This window comes from Sceloporus occidentalis, unplaced genomic scaffold (assembly GCF_023333645.1).
Source record: "Sceloporus occidentalis isolate IW3139 unplaced genomic scaffold, rSceOcc1.0.p SCAF_7, whole genome shotgun sequence".
In the NCBI taxonomy this organism is placed as follows: domain Eukaryota; kingdom Metazoa; phylum Chordata; class Lepidosauria; order Squamata; family Phrynosomatidae; genus Sceloporus; species Sceloporus occidentalis.
The window spans coordinates 6,975,771-6,998,750 of record NW_028316987.1 but is presented as its reverse complement, the minus strand read 5'-3'; the positions used below and the strand labels follow the sequence as shown (position 1 = coordinate 6,998,750).

Here is a 22,980-nt window from a genome sequence, read left to right as displayed (position 1 = left end):
ACCACCCCCTGGTGAAAAGCAAGAGTATACTCTGTCCTGGAAGCACTGACCCCTTCTATTCTCTCATCCATCCAGCCTTAAGAATAAGCACAAAGAGAGATGTCTGTTGGAATTTTGAAAATTCTTTGACATTGTTTTGCTTTGCTTTATCCTTTAGATCCTTTGCTATATGCCCCTATGTTTTACCCCCAACTTATCCATGGGTCATAGCAAAATCCCTAATTTTAGCCCCAAAACTTACCCTCGACTTATACATGAGATTGTCTTATAGACAAGTTTATATGGTACAGTGGTCCCTTTCTGGATCCATTCTGGATCCCCCCCACCACATAAGGGAAATCCCACATATGCTGGAGCCCCATTAAAAGTAATGGGGCTTGTGCCTGCGGCGTGGTGCGCATGCCATGGGTGCACGCCCCATTACTTCTTCCAGGGTGCACCATGGCTTTTTCTGGTGCGGCTTTCTATTTGAAGAACACAGAAACAAAGAGTGTTGTCTTTATTTTTACTATGCAAGCTTTCATGGACTTCTGCCATTCTGTCAGATGTGTCTGGTTCATTATGCATCTGATGAAGTCAAATAATAGCTCGTGTAAAATAAAGCTTGTTCTTTTTTGTGATGCCACAAAACTCTTCATAATTCTTATGCAAGCAATCTCAGCTAATCCCTCCCACAGGAACAGCATTAACTCACTCCTTTTAAACTGATCTGAAGCTCTGTCCTTTCTCAGTCATGATATTTCCATCTTTCCACTCTCATCTCTGCTTATAAATTCTGATTTCCCCCCATTTCCCAATTATTTTGGGCTCTTTCTCCATCTGTATAGGAACCTTACTGATCCTGAAGTTTTTCAAAAGATGAACCTGGTAAATCAAAGCAAACTACTCTACAGCTCAAGTTCCTTCCAAGTTACCATCATAACACTTTGTAAAGCACTTGGTTAATTGGCCTACAAAGGAACCAGCTATGCTGCAAAGTTCACTGCAAAGTACCACCTGAAATGTGCTTTAAATCCGGCTCAGGTTTGTTGCAAAGTGCTTTCTTTTGATCTGCCAAGCTCTGCTCTTAATAAGCCTTGTTGAAATCAAGCTGATAGATCAAAGGAGAACTTTTTACCGGGCAGCAGCCATTTTGCAAATAAATCAAGTTAGAATTCTGTGATCAAATGTTCAGCAAAATAACCTTGTAAGAGAAACGTAGCGCAAAATTTGCAAGGAAAATAAAAGACATAAATCTACTTTTAAGACTTAAAGCATGAACACGAGAAGTATAACACAAAGCTTTCAACTTAATTTAGGAATATGATCTGAATGAGTGAAAATATTAACTGTATGCAGATACAGGATGGCTCACTTGGCTCTCACCCACATTAGAATAAAAGCATATGGACCTCAGTGCTATAAAGCAGAACCCAAATCTCCAAAATCTCTTTTTGAATTTTCAAAAGTTGACAAGTACTGTGTGGAGAATGCCCTTATGGGATTCTGAGCTCCTTGTCTGTCTACTTTACTAGTATGGATATTCCATATAAATGTAGGGGTCCTATAATTTAAAGAATCTCATTGCAATATCATGAGGAACTTGGGGACAATCTTCAGTTTGCCTATGAAACCAGCGCGTCTTGCAAAGCTTGGAAAAGTTACCTTTCTGAAGTACAGCTTCCAGAATCCCCCAGCTAGCATCCCATAGAATTCTGGGAGTTATAATGCAAAAAAAGTAACTTCTACAAACTCTACTATATCAATTTACGCCCCCCCCCCCCCCACTTAGCACCATACCTTTTTTGCCTGACCTGTTTTCTCCATCACCAGAAGCAACACTTACTGATTTAAGCAAATTTAATAAAGCTTTTTGATTTTGCTTTTAGAATTCAAACAGTAAGGACAAAAAGTAATGCAGAACCCTGGAGTTCAAACCCTCTGACAACTGGGAAGCCTGCTCTATTGATCTTTTCCTATAGTCTCCTAGATTTCTCCAGAATGTACATTTTAAAATTGATTTCCTCAGACCTAATAGATGCAAACATTTTAGAACAGAAATTTGGCTTTTTTCCCCAAACAACTACCTTTGGCTTTATAGATTTGTCTGTCATGGCTTCCTCCAAAGAACCTAGGGAATTTAGTAAGGGTTGCCATAATTTGCTAAGAATTCAAAGCTTCCTCTCTCATAGTACAATGCCATTTTCCCCTGTGGCAATGGAGTGACTGTTAAACTGGATTAGTCTTGTTGCATAGTTAAGCTCTCATTTTCAAAAGGCTGACTTGTTCCCAATATTTTGTGTGTGTGTGTACAGTGTGATGCATTTGTGAGATGTAATGCAAATATAGCCTTTGAAAACTTTTGCCTGTTTTATTTTGTGACCTAATAGGAGCCATGTTTCTGAGGCAAGATCTCAGTGGTAGCTGATGGTCTCTTAGAAGTTATTCTCACTTGATACTCCATTCAGTTGGTCCAACTCTAATCACCCAAGACTTCCTCTGGCTTAGAGGAAGTATTTTCAACAACACCATTATTCTTATAATGTTTAATTGATCCTGTGATGGGGGGAAAACTTACATACTTGTGACAGCAAGCATGGCAAGATGCATAAGAGGGAAAGGGAGCAAATTAAGGAAATTATTATTTAATTCAGGAAACTGGGTACATTGATTTAAATGAGTAAAGGGTGCTTTTTAACTTAAAGTTAATTAAAAGACATAGCTGTTAGTCTGGAAAGTCAGTATGCAAAGGGATCTTGCAGCACCTTTGAGACTAACTGAAAGACAGAAGGTGGTAACATGACCTTTCATAGACTTCAGTGTACTTCCTCAGATGCATTTGGTGGAGTCAAAAGCTCCAGAAGAAACCTGTCTCTGTGTGAAAATGTTCATAGGAATGCAAAACTGTGTGGAGATGAGGTGATATTTTAAGTTCATTTTTAATAATGGTTGTTGAGGGACAAGGATGTTGCTTGAAGCCAAGGTTAGTAGATAAGCATATGAACGAGAATTGGGATGTAGCATGGGAGCCTAAAAGAAGATGTGATGTACTGGCCAAAGGAGTCCCCATGAGACAACGTGGGGCTTTCCACACCATCAAATGCATGAGAAAGTAGGCCCAAGTCTATGAAAGCTCGTGCTGCTACTGACTTCTGCCTTTCAGTTAGTCTCATAGGTGCTGCAAGATCTCTGTGCACATTAAAGTTAATTAATTATTTTTATTCAACAAGTGTCAAACTTAGAGATGTCTTAGTTTGGAAGAAATAACTGATTTTGCATTCTGTTGTTGTTGTTGAAGAAGAAGAAGCCTGAGCAGGAAATGTGGCAACCTCACCTAGAAAGGAAGGCTGGATGTGGGACTGATGGATCAGCTGATAAGAGATCCTCCCCAAATGGTCCCGTAGATGCTATACAGTTTATGCAGTGGGCCCCTGTTATGTGCTGGAGTTTGGTTCCAGGACCTGCCATGGAAACCAAAATCTGTAGGTGCTCAGGTCCTATTAAATACTATGGCATAGTAAAATAGTGCCCATTGGCAACATGAAGATTTGACATTTATGCTATTTTTAAAAAATATTTAAAGACTGGATTCAAGCTGTGGATACTTGTATCTGTGGATACGGAGGGCCAACTGTAGATGCTTACTGCAACCTTTGGGATTGCCACAAAAAAGCAGTTTCCACACTGCTGAGGCAACATGAGAAGGAACCTCATCAGGAACCCCAAATTCTAGGCCTGAGCCTTAATTTATGTTGAATTCTAGCATAAATTAAACCCTACTCTCCTCTGAAGTCCCATCTGATAAAACTGAACAATGTCACTTCTCAGAAAGATTAACCTTCGTGGATTTGAGAAAGTACTGCAAGTCAGCTACCCAGACATTCTGACATGCATGTGCTCCAAACCGCTTAGCAACCAAGTAGAAAGCGTAGCAACAACAGCTATTTGGCTGAAAAAAATCCCATACCATTGTCAAAATATAGCTGTATCAGCTTTCCTAGCTGCCCTTTTTGGTCAAGTCATTTGTGTTCTGCCCCCCCCCCTTTGCTATATGTGTGTGTATTTGTGTGTGTGAACTAAGCTACTGAGCGAAGAGCAGGAAAACAGATTGCTCATCTGATGTAGCCTGACAAAGCTTTGTCTACAATTCAAAAACAGCTGCTGAGAGATCATCTTGAAGATGGCTTGACGATGGGAGATGAAATGCCTGTAGGAAATGCATAAATTGAAATATCTGTATTTTTTTTTCCTTAGGAGGAGGATATAGATACAGTTTCGGCTCATTTTTTCAAGGGATTCAGAGATGACAAATGTAGGTTCATTCTAGATGTAGTCTTGGGTCCAAAACACACTGCAGAAATAATCCAATTTAGAGATTGCTTTAACTGCCTTGGCTCAATGTTAGGGAATCCTGGGAATTGTAGTTTATCATGGCACCAGAGCTCTCGGACAGAGAAGGCCAAATGTCTCACAAAACTACAGTTCCCAGAATTCCCTAGCTTAGAACCAGGGCAGTTAAAGTGGTGTCAAACTGGATTATTTCTATCGTGTGTTTTCGATTTCTGTTGGAATAGACTTGGGGGGGGGGGGGGCAAAAGGACACTTGAGTTAGTAATGCATAATTTAAGTCCCACCAATTTCAGTCGGCCAACTCTTGATTTTAGTGGGAACCAACCTAGGCTTTATGAAGACATCAAGGTATAAACTCAGTTTAAAAAGCAGAGCTGCTTGAATCTTCTGAAACTGCAACTAAATGTTACATCATGGCATTTTTTATCCTGTGTTACCAAATATGGCCCTACAATGAGGTAAGATGTGGTTACCACTTTAGGAGATAGATTTTGGGCACCTTTGAAGCAATAAAGTGGGAGATAGTTGTATAATAGTCGACTGGTAAAGTCTGAAGTAAACCAGATATTTGTGAAAGAGATTTTTGGTTGTGCCTTGTATTATTCTGTGAAGGATATATGCTTTTTGGATTTTCCACTTTAGGCACTGTCAGCTGAAACCTCAGACCTTCAAAAGTATTTTGACCCACTCAACTATATACTAGGGTTGTCTGGATGAACTGGCTTCATTCTATCTCTTTCATGCAAGTATGAACACAAACATACATGGTGGAACTCACTTGAGCATACATTCTCAAGGCACCTTAAATGTGTAGTCTAATCATTTGGGGAGTTAAGTGGGGCAGTGACAAAATAACAACAAAATGACAATCATTTAAGTTGGGGAACCGGCTTATCTAAACTAGGCCTTGGGCCAAGCAAAAGGATGGGATCCAAATTATCAACATCTTTTAGTATGCAGATCTTACTTCCAGTATCTAAGCACCATTTCAAGAGGAATCCCATACAGAAGCTACTTTGTGATAATATTATGGGGAAGGGGGCAAAGCAATTTTAGGAATCCAAGTGGTTGGAATTGGGATCACTGGAGACCTGGGCTGCATCTGTACTGCAGAAATTATCCAGTTTGACACCACCTTAAGTGCCATGGCTCAGTGGTGTGGAATTCTGGGCAATGTAGTTTGTTGTAGCACCAGAGCTCTCTGACAGAGAAGGCAAAATGTCTCACAAAACTACAGATCCCAGAATTCCATAGCTGTAAGCCATTGTAGATAAAGCGGTATCAAACTGGATTAGTTCAGCAGTGTGACTGCAGCCCTGGATTCAGTCCCAGGACCTGGGTTTCCTCCGCCCTTAATCAGAGGAGGTGAAGCTATGTAATCTAGGACCCTATCTGCATGGGCCAAATAGAATGGCCTCCCTCCATCCTCTCAGCAGGGAGTCCATACTTCACAATACCCAATCTGGACACGTTCAGTGCCAAACCCAATGTATAAACATCTTTAAAAGGAGTAAAAAAAGTCACTAGCTCTCCATTTCGATATGGGGCAGCTATATTAAAATGTTCCCTGTTGTGCGACTTGGCACAGCTACCGCTGTGGTGCATCACTTCACTCTGAGGTCAGAATGAGATGTCCAGCCTTATAGCAAAGTGACCCATGATGGCATCACAGCAAAGCACTCATACAAATAGTCACCTAGTGTCAAAACAGAGGACCCCAGGTAATGAACAGGGGAGTTCAGGGCAGCTCTGGGGCTAATATACTCCAGGCTGCTCCTGGAGTATCCTGGCTCATGCAGACCCCACCAAAGCTTCTGTAATATTTTTCATCTGATGCTAAAACCAACAAGATTCCAAGTAAATTCCATAATAAACTGATGAAGGAGTTTCATTCCTTTCAGCCACCTACAACAAGCTGTTCCCTGAAGGCTGGAGAATTTTGAAGCTCTGTGTTGCCAGCAACTTTAAGAGAGAGAGGGAAAAAATTACAGCCAATTTTATGGTAAATTATTTATGGAGAGAACATTTTCTGTGCCACCCCACAGGACTAATTAAATTCTCCAATTAATGCCTCATTTAAATGATGATTGTGGCTGTTATCATTTCAGCATTGATTTCTCTCCTCATCTTCATTTCTTTCGTCTTTTAAAACCCACTCTCCCCCATATCCTACCTCCCCAACTTGCCCACCTCAGGAGTTGATTGTTCTCAACTCAGAATTGTCAACATGAATGATCCTCTGTTGGGTGTGTCTCTTTGTGGGTCCATGTGTGTTTTCAAAAGATAAAATGGAGTTACCAAAGCATTTTCTTTTCTGAGCATGAAAAGAATTTCATGCCAACACAAATTGTGCGATGTATGCGAGAGCATGAAATGTTTGTGTGTCTGTTCATAGACTGCTGGTTTAGCACAGCAAGTGATTGGGATTACAGTCAGACCTGTATGATGATGGCATCATAGATCAGACCAGAATGATGATGGCATCATTCAAAAAGGTTACAAAAGTTCTATGAGGTACTTGTGTTAAGAAGTTACAGCTACTTTGAACTCATGGGCAGTGGTAAAGTCCGATAGTTAGAGCTACCAGAGTGAAAACTAGAAAGGGATCCTGTATCTTTAATGGTTGTGTAAAAGAAAGAATTTCACAGAATCCCAGAGTTGGAAAAGACCACAAGGGCCATCTAGTCCAACCCCCTGCCATGCGGGAACACAGAATCAGAGCACCCCTGACATGGCCATCTAGCCTCTGTTTAAAAACCTCCAAAGAAGGAGACTCTACTACACTCCAAGGGAGTGTGTTCCGGTGGAATCTCTTTTCCTGTAGTTTGAATCCATTGCTCTAGGTCCTATTCTTTGGAGCAGCAGAAAACAAGCTCGCTCCATCCTCAATATGACATCCCTTCAAATATTTAAAAAGGGCTATCATATCACCTTTTAAGCTTCCCTTCTCCAGGCTAAACACCCAGCTCCCTAAGTCTCTCCTCATAGGGCATGGTTCCCAGACCCTTTGCCATTCCATTTTGTCGCTATGCTCTGAACATGCTCCAGCTTGTCAACATTCAGCCATATTCAGCAGGTGTTGCTTCTTCCCTGGTTGGTTGACAAGCAACATCTGCTGATATTTCTTTTTCTATATCACCATTAAAGATACAGAGCTCTCCAGTTTTCACACTGGCAACTTTACCTTTGGTATACAGTAGGCCCTCTACGTTCTCTGGGATTAGGGGTGCAGGACTCCTGTGAAAGTGAAAAAAACACAAATGAAAAAAACATGTTGTTGTTTTTTTTACTCAAGAGGACACCTCTCTAGGAACTCTAGGTCCCCCAATGCAAGTCTGCAGTCAACATTTGCCAAAAGTTGCTCATAGAACTGTGATGGACAAATGCCTAAAGAAGTTTACTCTCTAAGAATCTCTAGGTCCCTCAGCACAACTTCTGGTGGACATTAACCATAAACTCAGGACCTAGAAATTCTTACAGAGCATATTAATCAAAACCATGAATAATCATATCCACAAAAGTCAAAGCTGCAAATGCTGAAGGCCAATTGTACATCTGATCTAAAAGTTGATAGTAGAGACATTTCCATTTCTTGGCATGTAGAAACTGCAGCCATGATATTAAAGATGATACTCTTTCACGAGTTGTACCTTTCCTACCAAACAGGATATATTTTTTTAAAAATCAGCATAGTGTTTGGGAAAACTGCTTCTTCGTGTTTGGAGAACTGAGCTCAATTTGAGCAGGAACTCATCAGTCCAATGTTTTGTGCATTGCCCATTTTATCACAAATTATTTGGGATCCACCGTCTTCTGTGGCTCTTTCTCTCCCCATTGCATTTGTTAGCTCTCTGAGTCACTGTGTGAGCAGCAGATAATGCAGCATTTATAAATAAAGAAATTAAGGAAATTCCCACAGAGTGTTTTCAGTGCTAGAAAGCTCCAAAACACAAAGAATTACAAGGGAAAAACAAGATTACCTCTGCAACTGAATATATGTGCTATTTTTTCATTCATTCCAAACCCTCTCGCATACACATTTTGGATCGCTTCAGGATAGGCTTGTATTCTTTTCTGTTTTCTGAAATTATGTTCAGTGAAATTCTTCACTGATCACTCACTTCAATCTTCTTAAATGTATTGGTAGAGGAGATGAAGCCATTTGTGCAACCTCCTCTTTCTTAAATGGTGAGAAAGGCATTCCCTGTCTCTCAAGTGTTTCAGCTGGACAGCATAATGATAGCATGAGACATAGCATGAAGAATTTTTATTCCTAATATCATTTGACAGTGTCCATGGTATGACACTGTATGAAAAGCAGCAGCATACCTTGCAGCATTTCAAAGATGAAAACCAGGACACATGTGGTAAAGCAACATTAGAGTGTGGTCAAGCTAGAAAATATTTTTAATGTAAAAGAGCGCACAAGCTAGGAGAGACTGCAACAATTTGCTTTTGGCTGAGTCTACTGGAAAGGCAAGATTCTGCCCCCTCCTCTTCCCTCAACTGAGTTAATGGAGTGCAAATGACTTTTGCATTTCAGACTCAGATTGCAGCAATTGAAGTGAGCTGAGGAAAAAGAGGGAAAATGGGAGAAGGAGACAGAAACTGGGACATTTTAAAAGCCGCTGAAAAAATGGGATGTCAGATGATTAACTGGAACTGTCCCCACAAGATCAGAACAGTTGGAGAGTATATGGCATTGAAGTTATATGCAGTTTACAAGTGGGGGATTCAGACTTAGGATGTTTCTAGATGAGGCTTTTACAGTGCACTCACCCTTCTTCAGTCACAGAATTTTGCAATTTTGTAATCTCCTATTACTGGGAGGGAAAAAAACCCTCTTAAGGGAGAAAAGACGGACTAGCTACACAATACCTTTTGACTGCAAGCACTAGGAAATCCCCTCTAGAGTATCTAAAAAGACTGTGACTTGCTGAACACTCCTCATAAACGTCTTGTTTGGATTAGTCTTTGACTTCGGCCACTTTCAATATTTTCCCCTTTGAATATTTTTCTTTCGGTTTAGCAGCACATCAAAAGGCCTATTTCACACATTACATCAAGGCAATTTTGGGGAAACCTAACACAGGAAACAGCCAATCATATACCTGTATGATACAAATGTTTAAACATTGTATTATACAAGTGTTTTCAAACATGTTTATCATAGTCACATTTTACTTTTTTAGGAGGAGAATTAAAATATGAGGTGCACCTTGTGTGGATGTTATAGGAGATAATCTATTGTTTAATTCAAACATGCAGCTACTGCTAAAAAAATAGCAACCACGTATTTCATTCTCTCCCCTCCTCTGAAATGTTTTTACAGAGCTTGTAAAAGTAACTTTTTTGACTGTAGCTCCCAGAATTCTGGCCATGGTTACAAAGGTGTCAGTTGGAGCTGAGATATGAAGTAATTTTTCGTAGAATCATAGAATCGTAGATTTGGAAGAGACCACAAGGCCATCCAGTCCAACCCCCTACCATGCACGAATCCTCCATCAGAACATCCCCGACAGATGGCCATCCAGCCTTTGTTTAAAGACCTCCAAGGAAAGAGACTCCACCACTCTCCGAGGGAGTGTGTTCCACTGTCGAACAGCCCTTACTGTCAGGAAGTTCCTCCTAATGTTGTGGTGGGATCTCTTTTCCTGTAGCTTGCATCCATTGTTCCGGGTCCTATTCTCTGGAGCAGCAGAAAACAAGCTTGTTCCCTCCTCAATATGACATCCCTTCAAGTATTTAAACAAGGCTATCATATCACCTCTTACCCTTCTCTTCTCCAGGCTAAACATCCCCAGCTCCCTAAGTCATTTCTCATGGGACATGGTTTACAGACCCTTCACCATTTTAGTCGCCATCCTTTGGACATGCTCCAGTTTCTCAACATCCTTTTTGAATTGTGGTGCCCAGAACTGGACACAATATTCCAGGTGGGGCCTGACCAAAGCAGAATAGAGTGTCACGATTACCTCTCTTGATCTAGACACTATACTTTTATTGGTGCAGCCTAAAATTGCATTGGCCTTTTTAGTTACTGCATCACACTGTTGACTCATGTTCAATTTGTTCAACTTTCACATATAGTCTTGTTCAGCCAGGTGTCCCCCATCCTATATCTGTGCATTTAATTTTTCCGCCCTAAGTGCAGTACCTTGCATTTCTCCGTGTTGAATTTCATTTTGTTAGCTTTGGCCCAGCTTTCTAGTCTATTCAGGTTGTTTTGAATTTTGATCCTGTCCTCTGGAGTATTAGCTATTCCTCCTAATTTGGTGTCATCTGCAAATTTGATAAGTATGCTCCCAATTCTGTCATCCAGGTCATTGATAAAGATGTTGAATAGCACTGGGCCCAGGACAGAGCCCTGTGGGACCCCACTGGTCACTTCTCTCCAGGCTGAAAAAGAGCCATTGTTGAGCACCCTTTGGGTTTGGCCAGTCAACTAATTACAAATCCACTTAACAGTTGCCTTGTGTAGCCTACATTTTACAAGCTTGTTTGCAAGGATGTCATGGGAAACCTTGTCAAAGGCCTTACTGAAATCAAGATATACTATATCCACAGCATTCCCTTCATCTACCAAGCTAGAAATTTTATCAAAGAAAGAGATCAGATTTGTCTGGCATGACTTGTTTCTCTGAAACCCATGTTGACTTTTTGTGTTTATGGCATTGCCTTCTAGATGTTCACAGACTCTCTGTTTAATTATCTGCTCCAGAATCTTTCCTGGTATTGATGTCAGACTAACAGGATGATAATTGTTGGGATCCTCTTTTTTCCCCTTTTTGAAGATGGGGACAACGTTTGCCCTCCTCCAGTCTGCTGGGACTTCTCCTGTTCTCCAGGAATTCTCAAAGATTATTGCCAATGGCTCCAATATTATATTTGCCAGTTCTTTTAATACTCTTGAATGTAGTTCATCTGGTCCTGGCGACTTATATTCATTTAGATTAACAAGGTATTCCTGTACTATCTCTTTGTTTATTCTGTGCTTTCTAAGTTCTGTTTTAGCACCATGATTAATAGTGGTTTGAGGTTTGGACTGGGACTCTGATGATCAGGGTTTGATTCCCCGCTCGCCCATAAAACTCATTGGATGACCTTGGGCAAATCACATACTCTCAGCTTCAGAGGAAGGCAGTGGCAAACCTTTTCTGAAGAAATCTCGCCAAGAAACCCAATGATAGGATCGCCTTAGGGTCGCCATAAGTCAGAAACGACTTGAAGACACACAACAACAATATATCCTTGGCCTGTTCTGTATTACAGCCTGGTACTTCACAGCATGTCAGCTTGACATGTTTTAAATCACAACTCTCTTCTGTCCAAATGCATCATTCTACATGTTTTTAAAAAATCTACAAATATTTGTATTTATTTTTGCATATAACTTTCCCTATCTGCCTTTTACATGCACTATGCCTTAACATGCACATTCTACTATGTATAATTCTCCAATTTGGGCATATTTATTTACAATTTTCTTTAAAATAGACATGTTTGTGCATTTTTCTTTAATATAACTAATTTTTGTGTGCAATTTTTGACCTGAGAACTGTATTACAAACTTCAGAGAAATGCAGAATTTAAAGGGTACTTTATTCATTTTCCCCTCAATACATATCACATATCCTCTTGCAAATTGACTTCAAAATGTCTTAATATAAAATAGTATAAGCAAATATATGCAAATAATACATAAAAGCATAAAATAATTAAAACTATGTTTTCTAAAAGCTACGTTCCAGTCTTCTGCATATTCAAGCATTAAGTGAACTGAATTAAGTGAATTGATTAGCTTTAAAAAGCAGAACAAAGAAAATTCTCCAGTATCTCTGGGAAATGCCAAGTGAGTTTTTTCTGAGTATGGTTTTGGAAGATAGAGAAAAATAGTAGACAATAAACATCTGTTGCAGCCACATGGTTTGAGTAGTATCTAACTCCAACCTGATATATGAGCTAGAGATAGCTAACATATTTCAGAAGTCACACCCTGCCCTCACAATTTGAACATCATTGTATGCTTTCAGAAACTTGGTAATGTTGCTCTTACTGATGTGTTCCAAGGCTCCACAGAACAATTTGGTGCGTTTTCACTCTTTCTTTTTTTCCTCCCTAAAGTTCTAAATCTGTAAAGTTTTCATCTTTTACATGCACTATGTAATGAATGAACAAAGGAAGGAAAAATGTACATACTTTTATAATAAATCACAAAAAAATAATGTTTTAACAATGTCTATAATCCAACAGTTTCCAGGGAGTATTCTAAAATACTATTATTCTATCCTTTAAATACAGTGCAACTCCCATATCCTTGGGATTGGTATCTCCAGTTTCACTTATGTATGTCTGAATAAAAAGTTCTCTCTAGGCATTTTCTTCAGGCAAACGTTGATCATAGAAACATATTGGAGGAACTAGAAATGCCTAGAGAGGTATTCTGTTTAGGAATCTCTAGATCTTCCTGCATGACTGTATCATCAACTTCCTCCAGAAGTCATTCATCTCAGTGGGATTTGTTATTATCCATGGTTTGATGCTTCCATAGTAAGACCGGGAACATACCCCTAGAGATATGGGGGGGGGGGGTAGTGTGATTCACTGTTTCTAAAAATGGAAAGAGATCCATATAAATTCTTCTAAGATTCACAAAATATATGATAAAGAAAATAGATACCAGAGCCATAATAAAGAAATTAGGTTTGGATAGTCTCAAGGATGAAATAATCCAATTTCAGCAATCTAAGACTACACTATACTAGTATGACACTAAGTAGGAAATATATAGCACTGAAACACACAGGAATAATAGAGTGATTCCAGGCCAATAGCTGCTAGTGCTGCTAGTCAAGTGATGTGATTAGTTATTTACTTCCTTGATAGGTTTTCTATAGTAAGGGAAATGAAAAAATAAGTTGGGGGGAGGACACACAAGGGTTATAAATGAAAGTTTTGGGAACACACCCACCCCAGGAAAATTCCATCACCAAGGCAAGACGATTGCATAATAAAAGCCTCATCTGGATGCACTGCTGCTGTAAATGGTATTTGGTTGGAGCCACCAAGGCACATCTCGCCAGATCTTCCATCAAAGGATTAGGAAATGGCCAGGTAGAACCACATGGGACTTCCTTGGAGTGTGTAGAGATATAATCTGCATAGTAATCCTTCCATATAGATTTTATATAGTGATTCTCTTTGAAGAGATTTCAAGACTGATTTTTGATGTTTATCTTTAAAAGTAACTCTACCTTCTTATACAGAGCTATAGGTACAATCTGTACTCTTAGGTCACAGGAATCCCCCAGCTAGCTCTGAGTGTAATACATCGAAGGACTGAATGTTTCTCCCTGAAAAGCTAGTTTTTATGTGTGCTGGGGAGTGAGTATTCTTTGTAACTAGCAACAGCAGCATTCAAACATCTGTCTGTCAGCCTGCAGCCCAGCTTGAAACAGTCTCCTTAAAAGCATAAATCTATCCACTGTGTAAATTAACTCTTCACGCTGGAAGATTCCAACAGAGCCATTTTCCCTTCATAGAAAGGTGGCTGAAAAGGAAGCCACACAGGAAAGTATCCACCAGAAGGCAACTTCCACATGAGTTTTGCAAAGCCGACTCCTGAAACTTCTTATCTTCTACCACTCCTACAAAAATCAATTTGTATACTGGTATAATGTTTATATACAGTGAGTTTAAGCTGGGGAAGGCTGGGCCACTTAAATTTAAATTTATCCCTGCAATAAATGTACACCAACATTTGGTCAACCAAGCTCCCAGCTTCTCAACCATGGTTCTGGTGTGCAATTGTTGTGTCCTATAATTTTTTTAGGCCTATAATCAATAATTCCATAATTATACTGGCTACTTAAATGCAGAAACTGACCATGGGTCTCCAGTTTAGTTTCCGGAGAGACTTAACTGCCTTTTTAAAAAAGTTTCTAATTCTCATGACTGCAGAGAGAGGTGTAAAAGTGAAATTAGAATGATTGAATCTCAGACGTGGAAATTTGGTGCTCAGCATCTAGGCATTCTGCACACTGCATTGCCTCCTCAGTATGCAGGAGGAGGACAATACTGTGCAAAATTAACACATTTGACAAATGTGTTTATTTTGCATATAAAGGCCACAGAGCTAAAATATATGGGCATTCAACATCTTGACTCTAGCTGTTTATAAACAGCTTTAGGTTAAAAAAAATCTCTAACCTTGGGTGACTAGAATTTGTAGTCTAGGAAGATAAATTTTCCAATCGTTCATTACATCTGCAGTTGAATTACAGAAGGGACAATGGAGTCAACTTCCTTACCATTTGTGTTTCCTAACTAACTGTGTGGATATGATCTGTTTAAATATTTGAAGCAATGTCATACTAAGGATGGAGCAAGCTTGTTTTTTGCTGCTCCAGAGAATAGGACCGAGAGCAGTCGATTCAAATGACAGGAAAAGAGATTCCTCCTTAGGAAGAACTTCCTGAGTAAGAGCTGTTCAACAGTGGAAAATGCTCCCTTGAAGAATGGTGGAGGAGTCTCTTTCTTTATTAAACAGAGGCTGGATGGCCATCTGTTGGGGGTGCTTTGATTGTGTGTTCCTGCATGGCAGGATGTCTCTTGAGGACTCTTCCAACTATTTGATTCTATGATTCTATTACTGTGTTGGGAGGTTGATGACTTCAGCTTGTGAATCTGAGAGCATCCCTACCTTTTCACTTGTAACAAGTAGTGTTTTACATGCAACCTCCATCCCCAGACTGGGATGGATCACTTCAAGTTACCTCTTGATTCTACTGATCACTGAAACTGGCATAGAGTAGACAAAGAAGGTTATTTGCTAAGGAAGTGTGCTGTTTTAGTGCAGTGCCCACAGCAGCAGTCTTACCCCCTTGTGACTAACTGTGCCAATGGCACCTCTATATTAGGAGAATTTATGGCCTTTCATGTGAAATGGGACTCTTGGCACATTACCATTTTTACTGCTGGGACTCTTGCCCATTACTTTTGCCCACTCCATGCCATCATAAACCTCGCTAGAATCACAATAAGTCCCTTTATGCCTCCCAGGAGCTGTTTTCCCAGCAATGGTGGATAGGCAACCTCCTGTAGTTTCAGAGGTCTATCTGCTAAATTTGCCATACCTGTTGTTATCAGTGGTGCAGGAGAAAACAGTACAAGGGCTATCAAGTTATCCACAGACACGTGGGCTGATCTAGGATACAGGAGGCCATTTCTGCATGCAGTGAGAAGAGGTGGCAGGCCATATGTTTCCCAGAAACAGGTGGGGCGAGGAAGCAAGACAGAAAGTAAAGGAGCAGGAGAGGGAAAGATACTCCCTTACACACGTCTCCTTTTGTGCACAGAACAATTCAGTCTCCTGGCCCTTCCTCTCTCCCACTGCTTCTAATACTGCCAGGAGAGAAAGGGCAACTTTATTGTCCAACTGTCTTGCCTCCTAAGAACATAATAAGAGTCATGCTGAATCACCCTAAAGGCATATCTAGTCACGCATTCTGTTAATACATTGACCCACCAGTTGCAATTGGGAAGCCCAGGAGCAGGCCATGAGCACCACTGCACTTAACAACATGCATTCTCTGGCAACCTAAATACAGAGGCATACTGCTTCTGATACTGGGGTCTGGATGTTGTTGTTGTTGTCTTCCATTTGTAACTCTCCTGGGTTTTCTCGCAGCTGCATCTTTTTTCTTTCTACAAAGAAATCCATTAAAGACAGAAAAAGAAAGTAGCTGTGCAATATCTTTTGATTGGTACCACCAGGAGGCATCCATCTGGAAGCACATGAAGTGCCTTGCACCTGAACAGGGCAACGTCCTTGTGTCTCTGGCAAATGGCTGCCAGTGCTTTTGTTCCCCCAACAGAAGAAGGAAAGAGGGGAGGTAACAACCAAGTGACCAGTCAGTGCCTGCAGCACAACAGCATTCAGCAGGCTGCTGTGCTTCTGATGCATGTTCAAAAGAGAGCTCAAAGTGCTTTCACTGTGCAGTGAGCCTCTTTTTGATATGCGTCTGTCTTTGCCCATAGAGAGCTACTCAGTTCCCCTGCAATGCTTCTCAAAGCTTCAATGAGGCTTTGGTGAAATTTCAATAAGGGACATAGAAATGACAGACTAGGTTGCTTCCTTGTAAATAGATTTGCACTTCATCAACTTTGTCCTCACCAGTTTGGTGCTTGTAGGGATGAGCTGGCTTTAAAACACAAGAGACCATAACACAGAAAAGCCTGCTGGTTGGATGATTCTGGTAGCTGTATTCCAGAAAGTTGATTTTTTCAAAGTCTGCAAGATGTTGTATAGTACCTAGGTGACAACATATAGTTAATTTGTGGAATTTGCTGCCATAGTAAGTGAAGGCATCTAGCTTACATAGTTTTTTGAAGAAATTAATGGAGAAATGGTAGCTGCTAGTCCTGATGAAAAAGTCAGCCCTTAGTATCTGCGAGTGTTCCGCTCCGGCCCCCTGAGGATGAAAAAAACCATGGGACCTCAAGTTTTCAGTGGTGCACATGTGCATACTACTGCTCCACTGTTGCCAACTGCACATGTGGATGTTAGGGGCAATGGGGCTTGCCATCTGCAGATGCTTAAATCCGCAGATGGCAAGCCCACGGTTGGGGAGGGCAGGCTATATATGCATTCTGCAAGTTTAGAAGCAGTAACTAAATACCAGTATAAATAACATGGAGATGTTATCTCCATGTCCTGCTTAGAGGCTCTCCAGAGTCATCTGGTTGATTTATGAACAGAAATAGAAATAATATTCAAAAATATTTTAAAAAATTCTTCAGGCTTGGTTTTCTTGAGTGTTGAGAAACCCGAAAAAAATAATTCTGGTCTGATGAAAATATTGGAAATTTGGGACTTTCTTGCTGCTGTTAATTGTGATCTAATAGGCATCACCTTATGGCAACCGGGTGAATGAAAGCTCTCCAAAACATTCTGTTATGCAACCTCAAGGCCATAGATTCCTTAACTAGATCATCCACCTATAATGTGGTCTTCCCCTTTTCTTACTGCCTCCTCTATTTCCAGGCATTATTATCTTTTCTAATGAGTTGTCTTTGCCTTATTCTGTGCAGAATTCAAGAATTGATGGTTCTTGCTCAGGAAACAGCATTTTCAGAGCAGTTTCCAATGTAGAAAATGCTGTTTTATGCAAGTAAATCAAAACCCATGGGCAAATTTTGCACAGAATGCCCCAAATTGTCAACAATCTTTGAAAGCTGCATTTTTTTTAATCACTCCTTCCTTCCTTCCCTCCTTCCTTCCAGAATGAAATTAGTGAAGAATTGCATCCCCATGATTAGAAACAATATGAATAGCAAGTAGATTTTTATACTGCTTATCAGTGAACTAGAACTCCCTAAGCCGTTTATATTGTATAAGCCAATTGTCCCCAACAAGCTGCGTACTCATTTCACCGACCTACAAAAGGATGGAAGGCTGATTGGACTTTGGAGCCCTGCCTGGGATTGAACTCACAACCTTGTGGCTGCAGTACTGACATTTGACCACTGCGCCATCAGGTCTTTTTGCAAACAAAATAAAAACAAAATTCTGTACAGAAACAAAATTCTGTATTGCTAAATAAGTATGAGAAAACCTGCCAGTCTGATTTTTCTTCTCCAGCTGATTTTTTTAAAATGTCTAGTACTTTCCATCTCAAATATGGTAAACTTTGCAAACTGTCAATTCTTTTAGTTAAAAGCAAATTGAAACAAATGTATATATATTTGTTCCATCCAGATTTGATAGGTACAGCAAAAGATCATATTGCTTCTAGGTGCCAGAAATTAGTTTATATCAGGTAGCAGCCCTGTTTGATGTTAACATGGTTGAATATGATAGGATTCAAACCCAGACTTTTATGAAACTAGGACCTGGATTCCAAATCTGTTATTTTCAGTTTGTATTTGTACACACGCCAATTGTTTTTAAATTTAAAAGTCTTCCCATTAAAGTTGTACCCATTGCAAGTATGAAAAAAAGCAAATTTTGGCAAGTACTTATAAAAAATGATCTGAAATTAAAATCTAAGCTACACTTATTTTTAAATGCAGATGTTTAAAAGCAACCTTAAGCAAATTAGAAAGGCACTGTAGCCAAATGACAGGATGTTTTAACAGCCAAAACTGACTAAGGAAGAGAAGAAAGGAGACCCAAGGTAATTGTGAGTGCTGACAGCATACTTGAACAAATTGCCAACAGGTATATGTGTATAAGTGTCTGTAATCTTCATCACCAGGTGGCTTTCAGAACAAATTGTATGATAGCTTGATTACTAAATTAATTTAGCTGGACTCTTTCTATGAAGCAGAAGCTCATTATGAATAAGGGCTGTTGACCAATTAAAGAGTCCCAACTTGATTAGAAATCTGCCTTTTAAATAGATAAGTCATTTTAATTGATTACATTTATATAAATCTGCACCAAGCCAAAACCTCAGTACTGTATAGGATACTGTTTTTGAAATATTGTAGGAAGCATAAAATGTAGCATAGATTTAAACAACAGCAATTCCAATTTTAGGAAGAGGAGCACATCTTTAATCTTCTCTTTCTGAATCCATGTTATAGTGATACACAAAAACCAAATAGCCATGATATTAATGCAAAGCCCCAATGATTGAAATTAACCATATCCTATCAATTAATTAAATAAAGTGTTCATTGATAAATCTACCAATTAAAGTGGTTAGATCTTGCATCTTTATTCTGATCTCCAAATCCAAGGTCAGAGATTAGGATAGATAGAATCATAGAATCGTAGAGTTGGAAGAGACTTCAAGGGCCATCCAGTCCAACCCCCTGCCATGCAAGAAATCTAAATCAAAGCATCCTCGACAGATGGCCATCCAGCCTCTGTTTGAAGACCTCTAAGGAAGGAGACTCCACTACACTCTGAGGGAGTTTGTTCCACTGTTGAACAGCCCTTACTGTCAGGAAGTTCCTCCTAATGTTGTAGTGGAATCTTCTTTCCTGCAGTTACCTCTGGGGTTTCCGTGTGTGTGTGTGTGTGTGTGTGTGTGTGTGTGTGTGTGCAGTTTTTACATAATTTTTTAAGGGAGGTGTTCTGCTCCTGGACTTTATGACACTTTAAGTAATTTACAATCATGTAAATAAGGGTGCTTCCAAACAGACCACTCTTGATAGTACCAGTCAAAAGAAACTATGCAGCCATTCCATCATGCTCTCTCAAAAAAAGTGTTAAGAAAAAAAGATAGGGGGAAAAAAACAGAGGAAAATCACAGAAGGGTCAAGTTGCCAGACTGAAAACTGGAGGGGGTCACTATACTTTGTAGAGTGCAAGTGACACCTGCTGTAATTCCTGCACAACCATTAAAGGTACAGGAACACTCTCATGTTTTCACTCTATCAATCACAGCTGTAACAGAGCTTGGGGGGAAATGTAGTTTTTAGCCTACAACTCACAGAAGCCATCCTGGTAATTGATAGTGCTGCCTGGACCTTCTGGGAGATTCTGGAATTTTTAGGCTAAAAGTATTATACCACCGCCCCAAAGTTTAATTACAAATACAATAGAGTGAAATCTGGGCCCATCTCAAATTATGTGAATGAAATGTGATGATAAAAGCATCATCTTGAACTGTTCTATTTTTAAAAAGAAAAGAAAAAAAAAGTATTGTAAACTGAGGGTACTGAAACAGTGCACTAACTGTAATGCTATGAATTAAGAAAATATTGGCTTTTTAAAAGCCCTGCATTGCCAAATATTGTAAGGTAGACCTGGGCTGGGTCTAGCTTGCAAAGAAGATGCAGAGCACAAACTGGACACACCCTGTTATTCAGAACTCAGATTTAATTTGGGAAAGCTCTCCCACCAGCAGCCTGATCTGCAGTGGAAGCTAGGGGCTTCCATGTTAGTGGTGTAATGACTCCATTCTTTATTTTAGTGCAAAATTTAAAGGAACTATCCAAGGTGCCGAGCCTCTTTTGAGGTTGATTCAGCGCCTGGGATAATGTCTTTAAAATTCAAACTAAAATCCAGCGTGGATTCACCACTCCCCATGGAAACCACAAGCTGGCATCTATCCTATAGAGCAAGAGGCCTAAAGCCAATTCAATCAAGCCAAACGTAGTCCCAACTGGAGCAGATTACTGAATCGATGGAACATACATACCATATATACTTGTGTACAAGTCAACCTCATGTATACATTGAGGGAAGGTTTCAGGGTAAAAATAATGGCTTTTGATATGACCCACAGATAAGTCAAGGGTAAAACCTGGAGGACTATAACAAAGGATGGAAAGAGGAAAACACTACTTCTGTCCCTCCTTCTCCTTCTCTGGACCGACAAACACAACTTTCCTGGGGCTGGAAAAGAGGTTTTAACATCAGATTGGGGAGGAAAGGCAGTGGAGTTAAATGGGGTGTTTTGGTTTTTTTATGGGAAGAGAAGGGTTTCAAACTGGACTGGGAAGGGAAAGAAGTGAAGCTTAAAAGAAATGTTTTGTTATGGGAAGAGAAGCCTTTCAAATTGGATTGGGAAGGAAAAGAAGTGGAGCTAAAACGGTTGTTTTTTTGACGGGCAGAGTAGCCTTTCAAATCGGACTGAGAAGGGAAAGTAGTGGAGCTAAAAGGAGTGTTTCTTTGATGGGAAGAGAAGCCTTTCAAAGCGGATTGCGGAGGGAAAGAAATGGAGCTAAAAGGGGTGTTTCTTTGATGAGAAGAGAAGCCTTTCAAAACGGATCGCGGAGGGAAAGAAGGGGAGCCAAATGGAGTATTTCTTTGATGGGAATTTCAAGTTGGATTGGGAAATTTTCTCTCTCACACACACAACTCCTGTTGGTTTCAGGGCCTTTCTAACCAGTATTAGTGTACTGACCCATATATAAGTCGACCCAGGATTTTAGGGTCAATTTTGGGGCATAAATTTCTCAGCTTATAGTTGAGTATATACGGTAAGTATTTACATACCAAGTTCTCACAGCTTCATCAGGCCTGTTCTATTTGAGGACAGCTGGATTTAGGTCTTAGATAAACACAGAAAAGTGACTGGGAAATTATGACATGTTCACAGTCTGTGCTCATTGCCACTTATTGATAGAAAATGTCCATTCCTATCTGCTACCATTTTTCTCCCTTTCTTTTTCAGACTCGAAGCTCCCGGCACTCACAGGGTTCTCAGCCTGGCCTGGCCGATCAAGCCAAACTCTCCTTTGCTTCAGCTGAATCTCTGGAAACCATGTCTGAAGCCGAGTTACCCATAGGGTTCAACAGGATGAACCGCTTCCGGCAAAGCTTGCCTTTGTCCCGTTCTACCAGCCAAACAAAGCTTCGATCACCAGGTAAATGCCTCTGAGAGATAGTTTTCAAGCAGGGCTGGCCCTGGCATTAAATAGAGACAGCTACCTGAGGCAGTAGATTCTGGAAAATAGTAATTGCAAACTCTCCTCTGCCCTTCCTTACCTCATCCTTAGGTGTTGCCCTACCTTGGAAGTACCATATTATCTCACAATGTCCTCTTTGCCCTGTATGCTTCCCTTCATGTAGGGGTGAAAGTGCAGCCTTGTTGTCAGTGTTGAAGTAACATTCAGCTGGCAATTTGGTTGGCTTCCATGCATGGAATTAGGAGTGGATACCATTCTACCCTTTGTCTCAGGTGGTACCTTTTGCCTCAGGACACCATCCTGCCCTTTGCCTCGAGTAGGCCAGTTCAGATCTCAAGCATTCCTTCTTAGCAAAGGCTGCATCTGCACTGCAGAAATAATGCAGTTTGACACCACTTTAACTGCCATGGCTCAATGCTATGAAATTCTAGGATTGGTAGTTTTGTGAGGTATGTAGAGACGTCCGGTGCCACAACAAACTACAAATCCCAGGTTTCCATAGCATTGAGCCATGGCAGTTGAAGCAGTGCCAAACTGTATTATTTCTGCAGTGCAGATGCATCAAAAATATCCTTGATTGTAAAGAGGAGATATCCTTGTAGTGAAAATTGACCTTTATGTTACCCTTGTTGAATCTCTTTTGCAGTGCTCTCAGTGAGGATATGCAGTTGATTCCACTTTGCTCTAAGCACCTCTTGTGTTGCACCTGCCCTCTGGCACGTAGTCTTCCTAGCTCAGTCAGCATATGTTCTTGGGATCTGAAGTACCTAATTTCCAGTACTTGGGAAAGTTATTTTCTTGGTATTACTCCCAGATTCTGAGAGAGCTGTTATCCGGAAAAAGAACTTTTCTAAGCTCTATAACCGATTGCATATATTAATTGACTTATTTATTTTTGCCTTATATTAATAATTGTAATTTTTATTAAAGAGGATAACTCAAGGTGGTTGAGGGAATATTCCCCCCTAAAATGAATCTACCATCCTGGTAGAATTCAAATAATACAGTATTCCCTTTTCAACTAATAGCAGCACTAAGATCAGAATGTCAAATTTACTCTTCTAGCTATTCCCATGTACCTAACAAAATTAAAATATCCTTAATTGTCCAAAACCTAAGGAGAGATAGGTATACATAGAGTTCCTTTGGGTATAAATCTCAGAAGCTTGGCACAGACTAGGCTCTGTTACAAGTTGGCACTAAAATATCCTCCAGATAAACTGAACATAAGACCTCAGTGAATGTGGCATTCAATAAGTGTGACATTCACATTCAAGGGCAGAT

At 40.1% G+C, this 22,980-nt stretch overlaps 1 protein-coding gene across 5 annotated transcripts in view; it reads left to right on the top strand.

The window, feature by feature from the left end:
- SRCIN1 (SRC kinase signaling inhibitor 1) overlaps positions 1–22,980 on the top strand; it is a 326,873-nt gene that overhangs the window by 239,448 nt on the left and 64,445 nt on the right. For all 5 annotated transcript variants that reach the window (XM_089531790.1, XM_089531791.1, XM_089531792.1 and 2 more), the window contains one exon: positions 21,462–21,654. In XM_089531790.1, coding sequence (XP_089387916.1) covers positions 21,462–21,654 — 193 coding nt within the window. The remainder of the gene's footprint in view (positions 1–21,461; positions 21,655–22,980) is intronic.